This window comes from Helobdella robusta (assembly GCF_000326865.2).
Source record: "Helobdella robusta unplaced genomic scaffold HELROscaffold_70, whole genome shotgun sequence".
NCBI lineage: Eukaryota > Metazoa > Annelida > Clitellata > Rhynchobdellida > Glossiphoniidae > Helobdella > Helobdella robusta.
Window position 1 is genome coordinate 512,379 of NW_008705399.1, and position 20,000 is coordinate 532,378.

At 34.7% G+C, this 20,000-nt stretch overlaps 4 protein-coding genes across 4 annotated transcripts in view; all 4 read left to right on the forward strand.

Moving 5' to 3' along the window:
* Window positions 1-3,729: 3,729 nt before the first annotated feature.
* HELRODRAFT_181382 (hypothetical protein) lies at window positions 3,730-5,187 on the forward strand (the record flags this gene model as incomplete). Its single annotated transcript, XM_009031189.1, has 3 exons — window positions 3,730-3,791; window positions 4,322-4,557; window positions 4,871-5,187. The coding sequence occupies 3 exons, from the start codon at window positions 3,730-3,732 to the stop codon at window positions 5,185-5,187; spliced, it is 615 nt and encodes a 204-aa protein (XP_009029437.1).
* A 961-nt stretch (window positions 5,188-6,148) lies between these two features.
* On the forward strand, window positions 6,149-7,769 carry HELRODRAFT_181383 (hypothetical protein; the record flags this gene model as incomplete). Its single annotated transcript, XM_009031190.1, has 4 exons — window positions 6,149-6,272; window positions 6,577-6,694; window positions 7,089-7,324; window positions 7,489-7,769. The coding sequence occupies 4 exons, from the start codon at window positions 6,149-6,151 to the stop codon at window positions 7,767-7,769; spliced, it is 759 nt and encodes a 252-aa protein (XP_009029438.1).
* A 1,687-nt stretch (window positions 7,770-9,456) lies between these two features.
* Window positions 9,457-10,195, forward strand: HELRODRAFT_89338 (hypothetical protein; the record flags this gene model as incomplete). The annotated part of the gene is made up of 3 exons (XM_009031118.1): window positions 9,457-9,599; window positions 9,908-10,023; window positions 10,125-10,195. Coding segments are annotated over 3 exons (330 nt in total), but the record flags the coding sequence as incomplete, so codon positions are not given.
* Window positions 10,196-11,285: 1,090 nt separating this feature from the next.
* HELRODRAFT_194220 (hypothetical protein) overlaps window positions 11,286-20,000 on the forward strand; it is a gene marked incomplete at its 5' end in the record, with an annotated part of 26,523 nt that continues 17,808 nt past the window's right edge. Inside the window, 10 exons of the mRNA XM_009031191.1 lie at window positions 11,286-13,028; window positions 13,199-13,311; window positions 13,738-13,881; window positions 14,436-14,545; window positions 14,945-15,053; window positions 15,476-17,440; window positions 18,135-18,565; window positions 18,740-19,020; window positions 19,367-19,808; window positions 19,969-20,000. The exon at window positions 19,969-20,000 is cut by the window's right edge and continues 68 nt beyond it. Of these exons, the coding sequence (XP_009029439.1) occupies window positions 11,286-13,028; window positions 13,199-13,311; window positions 13,738-13,881; window positions 14,436-14,545; window positions 14,945-15,053; window positions 15,476-17,440; window positions 18,135-18,565; window positions 18,740-19,020; window positions 19,367-19,808; window positions 19,969-20,000 (5,370 nt within the window). The remainder of the gene's footprint in view (window positions 13,029-13,198; window positions 13,312-13,737; window positions 13,882-14,435; window positions 14,546-14,944; window positions 15,054-15,475; window positions 17,441-18,134; window positions 18,566-18,739; window positions 19,021-19,366; window positions 19,809-19,968) is intronic.

The following is a 20,000-nucleotide window of genomic DNA, read 5'->3' on the forward strand; positions in this document are numbered from 1 at the left end:
CGATCGACACATTTTTATTTCAATTAGAATATTTTAAAAATATTTTAATGGAGAGAGGTGGAAGTAGTAGCACTCGTTGGAGTAGAAACTAGAAGAATTATTCGCCAGAGACCAGGTAACATCGCCCATGCGAATAAAATTTAATTAATTTTAATTTTAAACAATTTAAATTAAATCAGGTTAAAATTATAAAATTTAAATTATTGGCTGAACGCCAGGCGGAGAGTTCAGATAATTCAGAGTTGATTATATTGGAGCATTCAAAAATGACAAATTCATCCAATACACAAAATATTCAAAGTTATGTATATGGAAAAATGTTGTTAGATTTGTTTAGGGGGTCTAATTATTCGAAAACTTTATTATCTTCTTGAAAAATTTTATTATCTTCTTTTATTACATTCTTGAAAAGTTGATGAATGAGTTACATTCATTTAAGAATCAACTCTTGTACTGATACTAGTGATTTAATTTTTTAAATAATGACAACAATTCACTATATTCTTTGATCTGCTTCTTTAGAAATCTCTAAAAAAATAAATTAAATAATTTAAACAGTATCTACTGGAAAACTGGAAAAAATGTTTGTTTCAATGCGATTAAGTATCATTGTATCAATAAGACTACACGTGTATGTATCCAATGGTTGTCAATAATATTGAAATAAATTAACAAATTCTCACCTCTTAAACATCTGCGTTAAACTATAATATTACGATTAACACTTTTATAAAAATGTTTCAATCTACTGAACTAAACAATTCTGAAATATTGGTGATGGTATTAAAAATTAGAAATGACAAAATTGAGTGAGTTATTACAATGAAGATAAGGTTTGTCAAATTTTAATTTCTCATTTCTCATCTAACCTCAGCCTAAACAAAATCATAGCCATAGATGGGGTAGCTCCAATAACTGGCACCAACTTCCGGCAAGGATTGATAGGTCTTCCAACTTCTGGCATCTTTCAATTCACAGCTGCATCTACTATTAGGCAGCAGCTGTCGCATGTTGAATCCAGCACACATCCAGTTCCTCATGCACATCAGCAGGCAGAACCACTTGGAACATTTCTCGCCGTGCACAACTCCCAAGTTGTTGCTTACTACGAAGCTGTTGATCAGACGTCTGATGGCTTTTTTCTGAGTTGGCACTGCAAGAAAAATTTATCTGAGATAATTTTACATAAATAAACTTAAAATTAAACATTCCATTAGTTAATGCGGCATTTTTATTGGTGCCGGATCAACCTGTTTATGCGTAAAATTTGAAGGCTTCGATTTAAAATTGATGAACATTAACGTTTAACTGAGACTGGTCTCTCGCATATGTAATTTTGAGCAGAAGTTGGTTCCTTATCTCTCCATTTCCCAGCTGCAACAAACTTCGAGCTACACGTTGCAGTATCTGGGTCGTTAGCAGGACCACCATTATCCCAATTTGTATATATGAAATCAGTTCCATCCAACCAAACGGACCAATTCTTTAGCAAAAGGAATTCATTTTCCTTAGCAGATCCAATGTTATTGTTTCAAATTTTGAGTAATTAAATTAATAAAAACACAAAAAAATGATTAATTTTTAATTATTTAATTATCAAATTAGCCGCAAACACCTATAAACCAATGCGAAACTTTACTTAAATTACAAATTTATAGAATGATAACTCAAATATGAAGCAATCTTTGGCAACAAATGAAAAATAAAGAAAATATGAACTCCAATGGCATAAACAGAAGTCTGAATTTATAGTAACACACACACACACACACACACACACACACACACACACACACACGCACACGCACGCACATACACACGCACATACACAAACGCGCACACACATCTAAATACACTTATGTGTGTGGTGTGGTGTAAGTTTGCATTGTATTCCTTTATTTTTTGCATTGTAAATGTTGTTGCTATGTTTGTATAATGATGTAACTTCTGTTTGTGTTTAACCGTTTGTATGTTGATGCCAGTTTGTATGTTTGTATGTTAATAATGTATATTTGTATATCAACAAAAGTTTGTATGTATGTCTGTTTGTATTTATATAACTTTTTGTATGTCAATATGTATGTTGGTTAACGCTATACAATCTTTTTTGTATTGTAATCAATTTGTGCTAATGGGCATTGTGTGCCTATGCTGGCACTAATGGAAAAAAATAATTAAAAAAATTCATTTGGTTGTTTTACTGCATTAAGCTTTTGTTGTCTTTTTAGCGAATTCGTAATGGGTTCCTTTGCTTTTTCAGCGTTTCATGTATATTTAGCTGGCTTGATCGATTATTATTTATTAATTATTTTTTGGAGAAAAATCAACATTTTTCATCGCAAGAGAGAGAGAAGAGAGAGAGGAGAGAGAGAGAGAGAGAGAGAGAGAGATAAACACACAAACACACACACACATACAAACAATTATCATATAACAATTTGCACAATAATGTACAAGTCCCAATCTAAATTATTTCCTAAGTACTTATCAGATATACTAATTGAGCCTAAACGTCCCGATTTTCGATTTTTAACTTCTGTTAAACACTTTTCTGGTAAATCTGCGTTTGATTTTTTGGTTCTTTCCTCTCGAACTCTCTATCCACTTCTCTGACTACTTCTCCATCACTTACAAAGTTCCGAGCGGATCTCAAGACCCATCTTGCGTGTGTGTGTGTGTGTGTGGATGTGTGTGTGTGTGTGTGTGTGTGTGTGTGTGTACGAAAGGATTGGTTCACATTTTGTATCACATTTTATATCAATTCATATATTTCTTGGTGCACTTCAATATTTTTATATTTTTTTCACTCATCCATTCACCGTCCTATGCTTGTTCATTCTTCCGGATCGCACACACCAATCACTACCAGCTGCCCAACAATGGAGTCATCAATTTTTTCTATCTCGTGCGGTAATGCATTCCAAGCTTGCGAAACAATACTTTATTACTTACCTAATTGAATACACACACGTCATACACAAGCACAAACGCAGATAAACACACATACATCCACACACACACATACACACACACACACCCACACACATATATATATATATATATATATTCATATATATTCATTCATTTATTTATTCTACTAAGTAGTACATTCCAATGACTCTCTAAACGTTTCAACTTCAAATAGATTTATTACTATGATTCTGATTTTATTGAATTAAATTTAATTGTAAAAAGATTCTTAATAGCTAAAAATACTAAAACTAATTACCTACAATCATAATTTTATTTATTTTTTTAAATGAAATGTCAGAGAAATAATTTGTAAATAAAAAAATTCATCCTTACTTTTACATCAGCGGTGCTGGGATGAAATTTTCTCCATCGAGTTTCCTTCTTTCTACCATTTTAATGTTAGCATCAATCGACCCTTGTGCAGCTGCAGACAACGTTCCAGAAAGTTCGTCATACATTATTTATAATAATATTTATAATATATGTGAATTAATTATTATAATTATAATATAAATATTATTATAAACATATTGTATTATGTTACAATGGTTAAATATTTATACAAGTACTTTTAGTATAAATAGACGTTTAATACAATTTAATAGTTAAAAAAATTATACTATACTCTAAAGAAATGTTATAACAGCGCAGAGTAGATGCCCACTCTCTGATTGGCTGGCGTTCGACCAATCATGTTACTTTATTTCAACTGTAACAGCATCCACTTTTTACGAAGCACTCAATAGTTGTCTGAACATGAAGAGCCTATTGGTCAGCGTTGGATCAGTGGAAGAGTCAAGTTTCTTGGTCGAAAAAAGGTTGAAAAATTTTTCTGAATTTTCAATTTGATTGTCGGGAATTTTTTTATATTTTCGCCATTACACCCTCGAGCATATGATTAATTTGGACCTCTTGATTTGAAAAATTGTCGATATGAAACATCCACGAGACGTCTTTCTAGAACTAATCATTAATTTAGAATTTTTATTTTTTCCCAATTTAAAAAAGATTATTTCTACGTCTAATAGTATTCTAAAAGAGTTGTGGAGTAATTCTATTCTTGCCAGACACACCACAGTTCCAATTTCTAACTTTGAATGACAGTTACGATTGAAAGCAAACTGATTGAATACATTTATAATAATATTTATAATAAATGTGAATTAATTATTATAATTATAAGTATTATTAGTTATATTATGTATTATGTTACAATTGTTAAATATTTATACAAGTACTACAATCAGTATTTAGTAATGTTTTTAGTTTAAATAGACGAATTGAGTAAATAAAAACGAAATAAATTGAATACCTACCCACCGACACGCTATCATCCTGGCGAATGCAGTAGCGAGAACGATTATTGGATCGGCATGTACAGACTGAGTTGTAGCAAGAATGAATCACACAGCTACTGGCTGGACGGTTCCAACTTTGATTTTGTCAACTGGATGACCAGCGAGAGTGAACCGAATGAAGACACGTGTTGTTCGAGGATTGTAAATGGAGGAATGTGGAGGGATAAGTTTTGCCATTATAATGGATGTTTCTACATTTGCGAAAAGCCGGCTTCAACGTTTAAGTGTTAGGTTTTTGTTTTTCACATTGTTTTTTTTGAGTGTTTTTTTTCAGAAATGAATCAAATCTATCGAAATGCAGTGATTTTTATAGTGTAGACCAATTTGTGATATCTTGAAATGTACACATTCGTATGTGCACGTAAGCGCGACAAGTACAAGTTTTTTCATGATTCTGAAATTTACACAGACAGGAGACAGATAGTGTTTGAACCAGGTCATCTCATGTTAAAAACGCAAAAAGAAGCGCTCTAACCAGCTGAGTTAACAATTTTTAATAATGGGTTAATAAACACGGTACAATTTGTGACACCGTACAGTGCAAATAAAGGGAAGAGCGTACAGACGCCTGGCTGACAGTTACGTAGGAAGCGATAGTTTGGAGGTGGTGTACAACAAGAGATGTTTGGTGCAGTTTTGCATGGTGACGTGCCTGCAAAACTGGATATGTGCTGGATTCAACATGCGACCGGCGCTTGGTGGCGATGGTGGCAGCAGTGTAGTGGTTGATGGCGGTGGTGGAGTTGCTGGATGCAACTGTGAACTGAAAGATGCCAGAAGCTGGCTGACCTCAGAACCTGTGCCAGGAGTTGGTGCCAGTTATTGGAGCTACCCCATCTACGGTTATGATTTTTAATCTGGCTCGAATGTGTTTTGACTTTGCGAATTTATCCGCATTATGACAGTGCAAATAATAAATAGACGTATGATATGACCAGCAACAATGTATTATGGTCTCTGAATGTGAGTAAAAAAACTACTTATATTATAATCACATATACAATCTACATCACTTGTATCAATCAATGTAGCTTTATTTTTTTCCTTATATGAACATATTTAATTGTGCTCGTGCGTTTGCGTGCGTGTGTTAAGGTTTCTAAATTATGATTTTTTTCCATTTTTTTCCATTATTTCTTTAGAATATTTTATCTCGCTTCTATTGTTTGGTGGATCTCATCAGCCGTTTCCGACAATACGAACCTTACGCGTGGTGCATTCGCCAAATGCATTTCGATCAGCAAATATCTCAGTCAATTAAATGTCACAGTATATTTTTTTTTAATAATATAAACCCACAAATACACACACGCACAGATATTTATTTTATATGGTGTTTTGCTAGCATTTTAAAAAATTATTTCAGCTATCTTTATACTTTTTTTAAAGGAAATAAAATCTTTTTTCCTTTCAAATGCCTCTGCGTGCAAAACTCATTAGTTCGTCTCTGTCCCAATAAAACGCCTCAAATTTTACATACCAACAAATACAAAAATCATACCAAAATTACAAAAAAATAGTAATAGTACCAAAAGTACATGGAACACAATATGATGGAAGACAATAGATAACAATCCAAATGTTTGAAAGAATTTTCAATCCTAAGCTTTTAAGTAAATGCATACCTTTAAGGATCCATGTATTCGTGATTGCTAGACATATTTAACAGTTTAAGCTTAGTTTCAGTTAAAATTTAAAGGCATTTATAGCAGAATTTAGTGCTAAAAACTATCTATAATTATCATTTTTGTTAATTTGTTTTCATTAAATTACCAAAAATTCGAAATAATTTGACGGTTTTCGGTAAAATTTGTAAAATGGCGTTTGTTAATATGGTACAAAGTTTCATTGGTTATCACAATCTCATTAATTCATTTTTCTTTGTGGCCATCGTGGTCAAATTTGTGATGTTTCAAAACCAACTGGGCGACGTTTTTGGAGGTGAGGTGGAGAGTTTTTTCAAGTTTTTATTTACGATTACTTTTTATTTTAAATAATTTGGTAAAATATTTTGTGAATGAAATAAAATAAAATTAAGAAATTAATGTATGAAATATTGAGAACATTTGTACGTTTCACATAAAACAGCATTTGAATGAATTCATTTGAAAAATAGATGTCCTATTTTTTATAACATTAAACAACCAATAACGTGCATCTACCTACAATATAATATTTTAAATAACTTGTATCATGGCACAATAATATTTTTCGAGATATACATAACTCAACCAATCACATTCAGGGCCGGCTGGCTGCCCCAATTCTACATGGCAAAACTTCGGCCAATCATGTTACTTCTTTTCATCTGGGTCCGTCTTATTTGACGAAGCCCGTAACATATGCCATAGCATGGATAGCTGGTTGGCGAGTATTTCGTCATCGCAAGAAAATGCTTTCATCGTTCAGCGGTGATTTTTTTTGGCGGCGTGTAAAATTATTTTCTGTGTTTTTCGTCTCTGTATAGTTTCTTTAAATGTCTTACTCAGAGATACAACGAACCAACCTACGCATTATATGATTTTTCCTATAATAGATATGTAGAGATCTCTCTTCATTCAAACTCGTTCACTGCCTGGCTATACTTGGTGATTCCGAAATATGAATTTCTTCGGAGGTCACATGCGCACTTCAATCTCTAACTTCACAGATTGACAAATTCACAAAGCAATTAATAATTTGGCTAATCACTCAAAAGTTTCTAAACAAAACAGCAAACACCGCCCACCAAATAAATATCAATCGCTAATTAATCAGCATGGATCCAGCAGTGAACGGGTATTGGATCGGGATGTACAGACTACAGTGCCTGCTGGCTGACGTGAAACACATCTACTGGCTGGACAACAGCGATTTCAAGTTTTCCAATTGGGATTCCGGAGATCCGAACGACGACGCGTGTTGCGTCAAGTTAGCGGACAGTCAGAACTGGAGGGACAAGGGATGTGCTTCCTTCCAGAACTTCATCTGCGAAAGACCGATCTCAATGGAATGTCCGTCCTGCTGCTTTGATCAGTCATTTATAGTGATGTTGACGATTTTGGAATTAAATTGTAATTAATTTAAAACACTTGGTTTCATCACAGAACTTGATGTTTTGTTTAAAAATTTGTTTACAGCCTGAAAAATCATTATTAATGTGCCCAAATTTTTGCAGTACCTTTTGAAAGAAAAGCCACGAAACGTTTGACGAACAAGTACATAGTGAGCGACAGTTTGGAGGTGGTGTGGAACAACAGGAGATGTTCATCGCTCTACTGCTTGTCCATCTGCCTGCAACAGTCGGTCTGTGCCGCATTCAACATGAGACCGGGGCTTCAAGGCGGATGTATCTGTGAGCTGAAGGATGCCAGAAGTTGGTTGACTTTTGACACCGTTTCTGAAGTTGGTGCCAGTTACTGGGGTTACCCTATCCATGGGTATAATTGGTCGCGCTGATGGGGCCGTAGATATGATGAACCTTCATTCTGGTTACTCTTTTCAAAAAAAGAATAGAAAAACTTAGCTAAAACTTTTCATTAGTCATGTTGTATGTTTATGTGAGCAGAGAAACTTGGTAGCACCTGTGTTTGTGGAACAATAGTTAGTCTATTTGCTAGCAATTCAATGTTGACTCGTAAAACTCACTGTACAATGCCTTTGTTTATGTTGAAATAAAATGGGCTACAAAAAAAATTCATTTGTTAAAACTCATCCCATTAAGTTATATAATATTTGGTTTTGAAGTTTAGTACACAAAACTAAGCTGCCCACCGAGAAGTAATTAGAAACTTTACAATGATAAACCACGATGATATGGGTGAGATTGATGATGTTGACAATGATGATGGTGGCGAAATTGTTACTTCGATCAAAGAGAGCAAAAAATTATAATATTCGAACATTATTTTGAATTTTTAAATAAAATGAGGGATGGGATATCCTTGCGTTCAAACCTGGTTGTAGCAGTCGTAGCAACAGCAGACGCCAACCAAAAAATATACATTCACTCAAATTTATGTGTATTTGGATGTCATCTAATTTTTGTTTCTAGGCATAAATAGATGAATTATTTAACCATTTGCAATCTATTCATCTTCTTTGGTGCCTGTGTGTTCATATCGTTGCTTTGGTTACTCATCATAGCAACATGTGCTCAAATATTTAAGAGTATACACACACATACATACACACACTCACACATACATACATTGTACATGCATACCGACACACACACATGTGTATGCATACATACATACATACATGTATGATTTATGCAAATATATGCAAACAAACACTGCCGTATTTATAAATAGATGTTTATGAATGTGTTGTATATTTTTATTTCTATCCAATGTTAACTTTATAAAAGTTATTAAAGCCGAAAAATTCAAAAAAAAATTTCGCAGAAAACTTACAACAACAAAAACAACAGCAACGATATCAACAGTCGCAATAACAAAAACAACAACAACAACAATAATAATAATTAATGATGTCGTCAAATCGCAAGCCCTATCCGTACCCACAATACGAGGGTGATGATCAATTTATAGGGCCGGATCATGATCATAATAAAAAGGTTTATTATTATTATTGTTATTATTATTATTATATTATTATTATTGTTGTTGCTGTTGTTGTTGTTGTTGTTTTTTATCCGAACTTATTCATTATTACCATACTTATTTGTAAACCAGCAAAAAAAATTACGCCAGTAATTAATTATTAATTATAATATATTTTAATAACTATAATTAATTAATAGATAAGTAGGATTATAATTATAATATAATAATTACTATTATTATTTAATCTTATTATTAACAGTATTATTAAATTATAACCACGAAATGCTGACATTAAATAACATTAGCGCGTTGCTCAGTCGAATTCTGGCAACAACGGTGATGACATCAACAACTTTAACAATAGTTACATCAACAACAACAACAACAACAATCACATCAACATCAACAACAACATCAACATCAACAACAACAACATCAACAACAACAACATTAAAGACAACCCTTGGGAACGTTTGAATTGTACCAAGACCCATTCTAAACTTTTGAAAGAAATCTCAAACAACTACAACAACGACGAAGACGATGTAGCTGCTGCTGCTGATGATGACTTGACCCATAGAAAGGTCACTGGAAATAAGGATAGCCTGGATTTCATCCTGGAATCCGAATACAACCATCATAAACATTTTTTGAAAAATAAAAATGAAATCTGTCTACAGAGAAGAACACTTGACATCACTGATGGCAACACCTCTGAGTTCTTAATAATCTTTATTATTCATTTTATTTTAAATTTTAGCTGCTAATGGATAGATGATTAATAAAATTTTAAAATTATAGATAAATAATAAAAAATATAATTTAATATAGCCAATAATATATTATAACACTGCCAATTATTATTATTCATTTTATTTTAAATTTTAGCTGCTAATGAATAGATGAATAATACAATTTTAAAATTATAGATAAATAATAAAAAATATAATTTAATATAGCCAATAATATATTATAACACTGCCAATTACAATACTTTAATATAGATAATATTATAATTTAATATAGCCAATTGGATAAAGCTTTCAAAAACTCGAACGTTAAAATTTTGGCGCCAAATCATCCTCTAAGAATTATATGCAGTGCTAATAAAAGAAGTCCTCACAGCTCTAAGACCGTCATATGTCAGTTAAGTATTATTTTTATTGTTATTTATAGCATATTGTTATAAATTTTAATTATTATTACTTGAATAATATTTAGTAACGAGAAATTATTTGTACAGCCAGCCACCACACTCAAACTACCAACAATGGATTTGCACGTAAACCAGACGGTGGATTCTATAACTCATAACACATAATTAGGATTAATATATTTATATAATTGAGTAACATAATTATCTCATTATATATTTGGGAGCATTATATCGACTACCTATATGTACATATTTCCATTTTTTTTACATAGTATCTTTAATCGTTTGAAGTACAATTCTAATTGCTTGTCGCACTTGTCACATTTAAAGTCATGGTTTATTTTTAGGTAAATAAGTTCGTTGTGTGTGTGTGTGGTGTGTGAGTGAGTGTGTGTGTGTGTGTGTGTGTGTGTGTGTGTTTGTGTGGTATGTCACGAATTTACAGTTGGTTCCGCGGTCAAAGTGCCAGGTTATGTGTTAAGTGCTCCTTACTTCGACTTCAATTCCTGCGTGTTGATGAGCCCAGTCAAAACGAAAAAACATCTTATTAGGATTAAATCAAAAGAAACAATTGTTCATTAAAACAAACGACTGAGCCATGAAAGTACGAATTAAAATTTAAAAACATCGATGGCCACCATGTTCTGGTATTAATATGTAGTTGGACCATGGAACTTTTCATTAGTTTAATCTTTCGGTAATCTTCCATTGCACTTTACAGGGAGCTGGGTCGGCATTGGCGTCATACATTTTATCTTTTTTAAATAATTTATTATATTTGATTTGTTAAGTGACGGAGAAAGTGAATAATTATATAATAACGCAGATGTTTACTGGCCTTCGTTAAATTCCATGTTTAGTAAAATGCTATAGTCTAATTCCTATGTCAAAATTTCAAAAGTTGGATTTGAACGGCGTTTACAATAAAAGATGATAATTAAAATAATGAGCGACAACTTATTTTACTACAATACGATTCATCATCTCCATTCTATATGAAAGACTCCAGCCATATATATATAGAATATCCAAACAAATTCAATTGCATGTTCGCCTTCAATTAGCAACGAAATTGTATTGCATTTGTTCTTTGCTATCGATATATAGTTTGCGAAAAGTTTAGTAAACATTGTATTACTTTATTATTATTTTATTAAAATATTAATTATCACTTTTTGGCAGTCTAAATTTTAAACTCGTATTATTATATCAACATTTTAGCGAATTTTGCACAAAAATTTGCACGAAATGGATGGTGGCGGACGACATAGTAGCAGTCGAAGCAGAGAAAGAAGACGCAAGGACAAGTATGAAAAATATGATTACTCAGCAAAGAGTAGTTCCCAGAAAAAACTCGACTCTGAAAAAGCGGGTGCACTTGAGAAAAGTTCATTTTATTTTGGAGAGAAATCCCATAAATACGGTTACAAAGAAATGATGAGTTCTACCACAGAAAGGAGATCGGACGACTCTAGATTTTCCACCCTGGTACGAAAAGTGACTCAAGATGATGATCTGGACAGGAGGTTCACCGCAGTGGATAACCTCAAGGAATACTTAACCATCAAAGATAACTATCTGACGATTTGTGACATGGCCGATAAAGTTATTTTAAAACTGCAAAATGTCTTTTATGAAAGAATTTCCAGAGATTTCAAAATTGAGGTCGCTAACTGCATTGGGTCCATCTGTTTCATTTACACTCAGCTCTATGCAACCAGTAAATTTTTTGACTGGTTGTTTCCGAAATTGCAAACAGATGATGCCAACATTTTCTATCTGCACTCAATAATTCAGGCACTAAAGTTAGACTGCAATTCAGATGTCTTCAAAACTTTCATGCACCTCATAGTCACCAGATGTCAGTCCATCCTGGAAAGTGTAGAACTGCCAGAACATTTAGAAGTTATCATAAACATCATGGTCGTAATCTCAAAATTGTACCCAGCTTCGTTTAAAAAATGTTTCAGGGACACAGTGGATGTGTTGGTCGGCTGGCACATTGACACAACGCAGAAGGAATCTGTAACTCATTTCATCTCCACTTCCCTCATGTCATTTCAAACTTTTTGGAGCACTGATCTGACATTTACATTCCACCTTCTAAACCAGTTTTTAGAAGACATGGAAACTTACATCAACGATTTAAACACTAAACCTAGCAATGAATTATTAGTAAGTAAGACAGCTGCCCTATTTCAAGTTTTCACCACTGTTGTCGTCTGCCTTGGAGATGCCTCTCCAGTTGAAAATCAATATCTTCTAGAAAAATTTGAACGACTGCTTGCCTGTTCTAAAAATTTCATTGATGAACACCGAGATGAAAAAACTCTTTTACTGGCCAACAAATGCATCAATGCCATTATCATCAAACTTGGTGCCATGGATTGCCCCCACCAGAACACCACCCTGTTTGACTACATCTCAAGTCAGTACCTCAGAGATAAAGTATGCGATTTTGATTACGTCGAATCATTACTTCTCATAACTGGAGTAGTCCTTGACATCTTGAATACTAAAATACCTGTTGAGTTTGTACTGAAAATTCTCTCAGAAAAATCTCAACTGCCTAATCTTACACTAATTATCCCCAGAAAGCTTATGAAAAACCTTCTAACTACCTACCAATCGCTAACAATGCTTAAGAGTTTACCATTATTATCAGAGTCCTATAAATTAATTCTCTGCCAACTGGAGAGAGCTTACAACGTTTTAATGCTAGAAATGCAGAGGAACAGCGCCACTAATAACAATTCTACTCTCTCCAATGAGACTATCACATCTGGTGGTGATAGTGATGATGATAGTGGCGGCGATGATGATGATAACGATGTTTCTTTAGAAAATTTTGATCTGAAATGCTTGTTGATAGAGGGATATCGTAACCCATTCAATGATGCCGAGTATACAGAGAGCCAGGCTGAATCGATCCTCTTGTTTGATGTCTGTGTTCTCGTCGAGATTGCTAACGCTAAGGGAAACCTCTTCGCAGTGTGTTTTTGCTTTTGTTTATTCATTCATTTGTTTGTTTGTTTGTTCATTTATTCATTTCTTGGGGTTTTTCTTATTCAATTACTTTTTTTTCACTTGTTTTTTCTCTCATTCATACATACTCATTCATTCACTCATTCATTCACTCATTCATTCACTCATTCATTCAGATGTATGCCCTTTCTCCAAGCATATTCTCTCTCTTTTCTGAAAAGTTGAACATAATGAGCGAGATGCTGATGGAGTATTACCCTGTTGTTCATAATGCTATTTTGAAAGCACTGTATTCCCACTGCTGTAGGTCGGTCATTTGGTTGATTGATTTTGGATTGTTTCGTCAAGTTATTAGTTGACTGGTTCATTGAATGGTTGGCTGGTTGATTGATTGAATAATTGGTTGTTTATTAGTTGGTTGGTTGGTTGGCTGATTGATTGATAGGTTGATTAATTCTTTAAATGATTGGTTGATTGAATAATTTATTTATAGTTAGTTGGATGACTGGTTGATTAGCTGATTGATTGACTGATTAATTGAAGGATCAGTTAAATGTTCATTTAATTTATTCGTAATTTTGACATTGTTCAATTGACAAAAGAATTAAAACGCTAATTTATTTGTAAATACGGAAGAACGCAACTCACAAACTTGTATTATTCATGAATACAGAGAAGCCCAACTCATAAACATAAATTATTCACACACACACAGACACAACCACTTTGCGTTGTGCAGCAAGTTGATAGCACAGGCGACGAACGAGATCAACAACACGACGTTCGATGACAACCTGACAATCATTTTCAACATCGTGGCCTTCCTACTTAACAGTAATGCGGTTCAACACGATAGCAGGTTTGTCACGGCTACGTTAAAACTGCTGCTGCTGCTACCGTTACTACTGCAGCTGCCACTTCTGCTTCATTCACTCATTAAATGATTGGTTAATTGATTTATTAAGCAGAAAGATCAATCAACTATTGCTGCTACTTGTAAAACCAGTTTGGCAGGAAAATTTCATTGATGGATTTTTTGTAGCACAAAGTTTTTAAATACTGAGTATGCACTGTGCATCTCTATTTTGTCGGAATGTGATGCTGTTATTGTGATTTAAGTCGGTCGTTTTTTGAAAAATTCATCCAGTAACCAAGATTTTGAATAAAATTCGGTAAAACTTAGTTTTTTTAGTCAAAAATCAACCAAAAATTGACATGATGAACCATAAAAAAGGTCACCATCCTAGTTTTAGCAACACCAGTACAAATATATGACAGAAGCCAAGTTACTGCATTTTAAAACATTTCAATAAAAACCATGAAAGTAACGATGCAATAGCAAATATTTTAATTATAATATTTTTATTATTGAATAATTACTTGAAAAAGATTCCTTCATAATTACTACTGCAGATGTTTGCTGTTGAAATGGTCTCTGGAGCTGATTGAGCAGTTCAATCAGACAAGGGTAATGTATAGTAATGGAATATTTTTGCAGTTCTTAAGTGCTGTGATCGAAAACGGTTTGTTGTTTGTTGTTGTTGTTTGTTGTTGTTGTTGTTGCTGTTGTTGTTTGCTGTTGTTGTTTGCTGTTGTTGTTGCTGTTGTTGTTTTTTGTTGTTTGTTGTTTCTCAATCTTTCTCAATCTCCAACGACCATCACCGTTAAAGTAATCATTCTCGCCAGAACATGATCAACAACTTCATTTCTCCATCATAACCATTAGGAATATAATTATTAATGTCTACTAAATACATTTACTTTACACACACACACACACACATACACACACACACACACATGCCTACAAGAGCAATCCATTTTCTAAACATTAACATAAGTAGAAGCAAAATCAAGAAATAAAAATTGTCCCAGAGATTACAAAATTTAGGATTAAATTATCCCACCGACAAAAAATTCAGGATTCAATCCCGATCATGAGATCAGCTTAGCCTGTTACGTCTGCCTGAGTTCGTTCTTCCAGCACTGCCAAGAGTTTAACAGCTACACAGTTTACGTTGCTCTGGAGCTGTGCTGCCTGAAATTGAACGACCGAAATTTACTAGTCAGGCAAAAATATTTGCACCTTATGGGGCTCTTGCCGTTGGCTGTTTTGAAAAAGTTTGTTGACTGACTGACTGGTTGATTGATTGATTGGCTGATTGATTGATTGGTTGATTGATTGATTGATTGATTGATTGATTGATTGATTGATTGATTGATTGATTGATTGATTGATTGATTGATTGATTGATTGATTGATTGATTGATTGATTGATTGATTGATTGATTGATTGATTGATTGATTGATTGATTGATTGATTGGTCGATCGATCGATTGATTGATTGATTGATCGATTGATTGATTTATTGATTCATTCATTTATTTGTTGTTGGCTGATTGACTGTCTTGGTTGGTTGTTACTTTCACTATCACCGCTTTCACCGCGCAGAGTCAACTACTTATTCCTGAATGTCATGCAAATGAATGCCTCGAGAGTCGCCAGACACAACAAGACAAACAACGATCTTACGCTGTCGAATCTTAAACAAAACGCTGTCGGCTGTAGTAGTAGCAGCAGCAACAACAGCAGCTGCAACAAGATTAAAAATAATGGCGTCATCAACTACACAAGCAGTGGCAACAGTAGCTACAGAAACATAACGAGACTACTGCATAGGTACATCATGTCTAATGATGTTTGTGAAAAGTTCAACGCCGTCAACTTCGTTGTCATCGCGTCGTTCATCCTCACACAAGGTCACATCACTAAAAATGACCTTCCCTTCGATTGGCTAGAGCGGCAGTATTTTATGTGTCTCACCAACCAATCAGAGACAAGTATTCTGGAGGGGGGTGGGGACAAAGTCGACCTTAGAGAGATGATGTCGTCGGTTGTCAGCAGCAATATGGACCTCCAGTGGCGTTGGGCGGCTTGGTACGCATCGAAGTTCTGCGTGGATTCTCGCTTGAAGACGCCACTCGGCTCCAAACCACAAGATACATTCCTCGCCATTGAGAACACTATAAAGTATTATCTGACGCCGTATTTCTCGTCATCGCTGGTGCCGACTGCAGCGTCTGTTAGCGCCGAACAGTCGAAGGACTCGATGACAAAGTTGAGATTGTTGTTGATGTTTGCTGAATACTTGGAGAGGCATTTGTACAACGCCGTAGAAGGATGCGCTGTTGCCATGCAACCGCCTAACAAGTTTGTCCGGTCCTTCTTCAGAACCAACTGGGCGACCTGTAGGGAGTGGCTTAACAGGATTCGCATGCCAATCATCATCATTTCCCACTGCCTCGACCAATCAGAGCAGGTGGTTAGGTACTCGTATGAACTACTTAACGAGGTCAAGGAGGGCACAACTGTCTGCTCGAGTGCTGATGTACTCAAAATGCTCACGATTCTTTTGAATTCGTTAATCAACTTGAAATCGCCCGACGCCATTCAGGGCTTGTGGGCTTGGTCGCTGGATCGGTGGACCAATCAGAATTTTGATTGGATGAGGCACGCTGCCGATGTGGCTCGCGGGAAAATTGAAAATTCGGTGGCCGGCTTCAAATCCTGCTACAAAAAGTTAACCACCTCACCCGCGTTGGAGAAAGTGGGTGACGAAAATAACAACAACAACAATAATAATAATAATAATAATAATAGCGAAGGAGATGAGGGCAGGCAATCTGCAGAGCCAGTTGTCTTGGAATTCATCGAGAGGCAGATTTTAAACAACTACCTGAAGTTAGCCGACTACAGGGAGGCACTGAGGTGGAGCGCGTTCGCTCGCAAGACAAGAAATCTCAGCGTGAATGATGGCGACGATGACGTCATTTGTGATAAGAACGACGACGATGATGGTGATGAGGATGGGATGACGTCATCGTCTGCGTCATCGCCCTCCTCCTCCTCCTCATCAACGTTTTTCTTCGACGCCGACAATCACAGATTCGTCACGAACTTGAAACATTTCAATGAGTTTGAATTTGATTACATCAAATGCAAAACTAAAGACAGCGATGGTGGTCGCGGTGGTAGCAACAACAACAACAACAAAAATAATAATAATAATAATAATGAGGACGACGGAGGTGAAGATGAAGAAGATGGTTATAAAAATGTCTTTTCGGACGTGACTTTTAAGCAAAGCTGGGATGTGAATTATATCCTAAATAAAATGGAAGATGCGTTCATCACGGCAGTGGCCGAGTTATTCAACAACGCCACTACTACAACTGCTGCCACTAACGCTGCCACTGCCGCATCTACTACTACTACAACTACTGCTGCTGCTGTTGCTGCTAACAAAAACAACAGCAGCGTCGTTATCAATAGTAAGAATGGTAGTATTCTTAATAAAAGTACCATCGGTAGTAGTAAAAGTGATGCCAATGCCGATGGAGCTTTTGTCAAATCAATGTAAGAAACCTCTTTTCACTCATTTAATTCATTTTATTGAATAACCGTATATATAACTATATATAACCAATAACTCTACATAACTATATTTAATTAGTTTTTTTTCGTGATGGCATAGAATAAAGGGGGGGGGGGAATTTTTTACATGCGGTCACCCATCCTGACGACGACCACCAGTTATAAGCGGTGGGCCTAGCCTTTTGCTCAAAAGCACACAAGGCAGCGGGGATGCAGGTTTATGGCAAGCCCAGGACATATAACTATATATGAATCTATATAACCCTATATAACTATATATAATCCTATATAACTCAATATAACTATATATACACACACACATATATATATATATATATATATATATATATATATATACATATTAATCTAACCCTAACCCACAAATTACGGATGATAATTTTAATTTTTGTTCAATAACAATTAATAATAGATTATATAAACATTTATATAGCGCCAAATTACCCAAAAAATCGACTTCACCCTTGTTAAATAATACAGAAAATTATTTATTTTAAGAGCTCATGAGCAGACATTTGCTTGTCTTATTATTTCATTTATCAATAACTGACTTATTAAATAGTATTTTAATTATAGAAACGTAATTAATTAATTATTTAATTAATTAGTTATTCAATTAATTAACTAACTTATTAACCAATTTGTTTCATTTCCACAGCAGAAAATGTCATAGGACATTAGCAAGATGCCTGAAGGTGTGCCAGCACATACTGACAACAACAACTCACTGCCGACCACTACTCTTCAATCAGCGAGCCTACCTTCTATGCAACAAAATCAACCTACTAACTCAAAATTTTGACAATTTCTACAACAATAACAACAACAATAACAGCAATAACAACAATAACAGTAATAAGTTTTGCCTAAACTCTTGGCCTAATGGAATTTTGGTGGATGATTGCTGTCGAACTAGTAACTGCAATATTGATGGATTGTTGGGTGTTCTGCAGCACTATGAACTTCAGCAGAAGATTGAGAATCTTTTATCTTCCGGGGTCCATAATAATAATAATAATAATAATAATAATAATAATAATAATAATAATAATAATGGTGGTGGAAGTAACGCTACTTCTAAATTGTTAGGTAGGGATTTATTTTTTGTTCAGCTGGTTGTAAGGACGACGACGATGATGATGATAGTGATGATGACTATGATGATGATAGTGATGATGATGGTGGTAGTAATTACGATACTTATATGTTCATAATTTTATTATAAATTTGAGTTATTATTAATCTCGAAATTTTTTGCAACAGAAAAAAAGATTCCTCCTTTCTTCCCAGATCTAACCAGCCAGGTATCAGCACTAAGATTGGACACCATCAAAAATGCAGGTCGCCATGCCAACCACAAACTTTGCAAAAACCTTCTTCTAAACCAAATGCAGCATCTTTTTCCCGCCATAACAACGATTCCCGCCAAAACGAAACCTCCCGCCAGTTTTGCCGATAAAAATAGAGATGGACCGTTATCAACGTTGTTGTGTGAATTGAAATCTTTGAATTCTGCCAGTTTGATTAATTCGCCTGCTCTTCTTGTTGACAAGGTAGTTAAATTGGTTTGCTGGTTGGTTAAATAGTTGATTGGTTTGCTGGTTGGTTAAATAGTTGATTGGTTTGCTGGTTGGTTAAATAGTTGATTGGTTTGTTGGTTGATGATTCATTAGTAGTTCAATAATTCAAATCTTTTAAAAGAAATAAAATTGTAAACACTGAAAAAATTGACTTCAAAATTATTATCAACTAACCGATCATACACGCATACATACTCATACACCCACAAATACACACACACAAACAAACACACACCCACAAACACACACCCATAAACACACACACACAAACACACACACAAACACATACACACGGACTCAAACACTGCAGTTGAACATGGAAAGACAGACAGCTAAGTTGTTATACAACCAAGGTAGAATGCAAGAGGGTATCAACATATTCGCGTCGTCAATAACCTTTGCTCTAAACTTCTTAAAAAACAACAACGCGACGACATCGGCGACAACCACTTCAGCGACAACAGCTTCTGAAATCCAAAAGTTAGCCGTCACTAATATGGCCACTGAGTTGATTTCGAAGTCCGTAAATACAATGGTCTCGTGGCTGGTGTCCGAGAATAAGTCGATATTAAAAGAAAATTTTATGTTTTCTTCGTTGACGTCATTTCTGGTGTCCTCCTCATCATCCTTTCCGACGTCTTTGACCTCTTCGGAAGTCGGAAATAGTTTGATCGGAAGTATGAAGAGTCTGATGTCGAGCATATCCTGCTCGCAATCCACTTTTCCTCAGTGGGGTTCCATTTCAGATTCGGGTCGGTTCTAAGTTTTGAGTTTACTTTTTGTCATTATTCAATTAATCTACTGAATCATCATTCTTTCATTCGTTCATTCATTCCTTCCTTCATTCATTCATTCACTCATTCATTTATATTTCAATTCATCTACAATTCACTGACCAATCACCGAATACAGATAACATGTCTGAGTTGGATCTGCTGATAAAA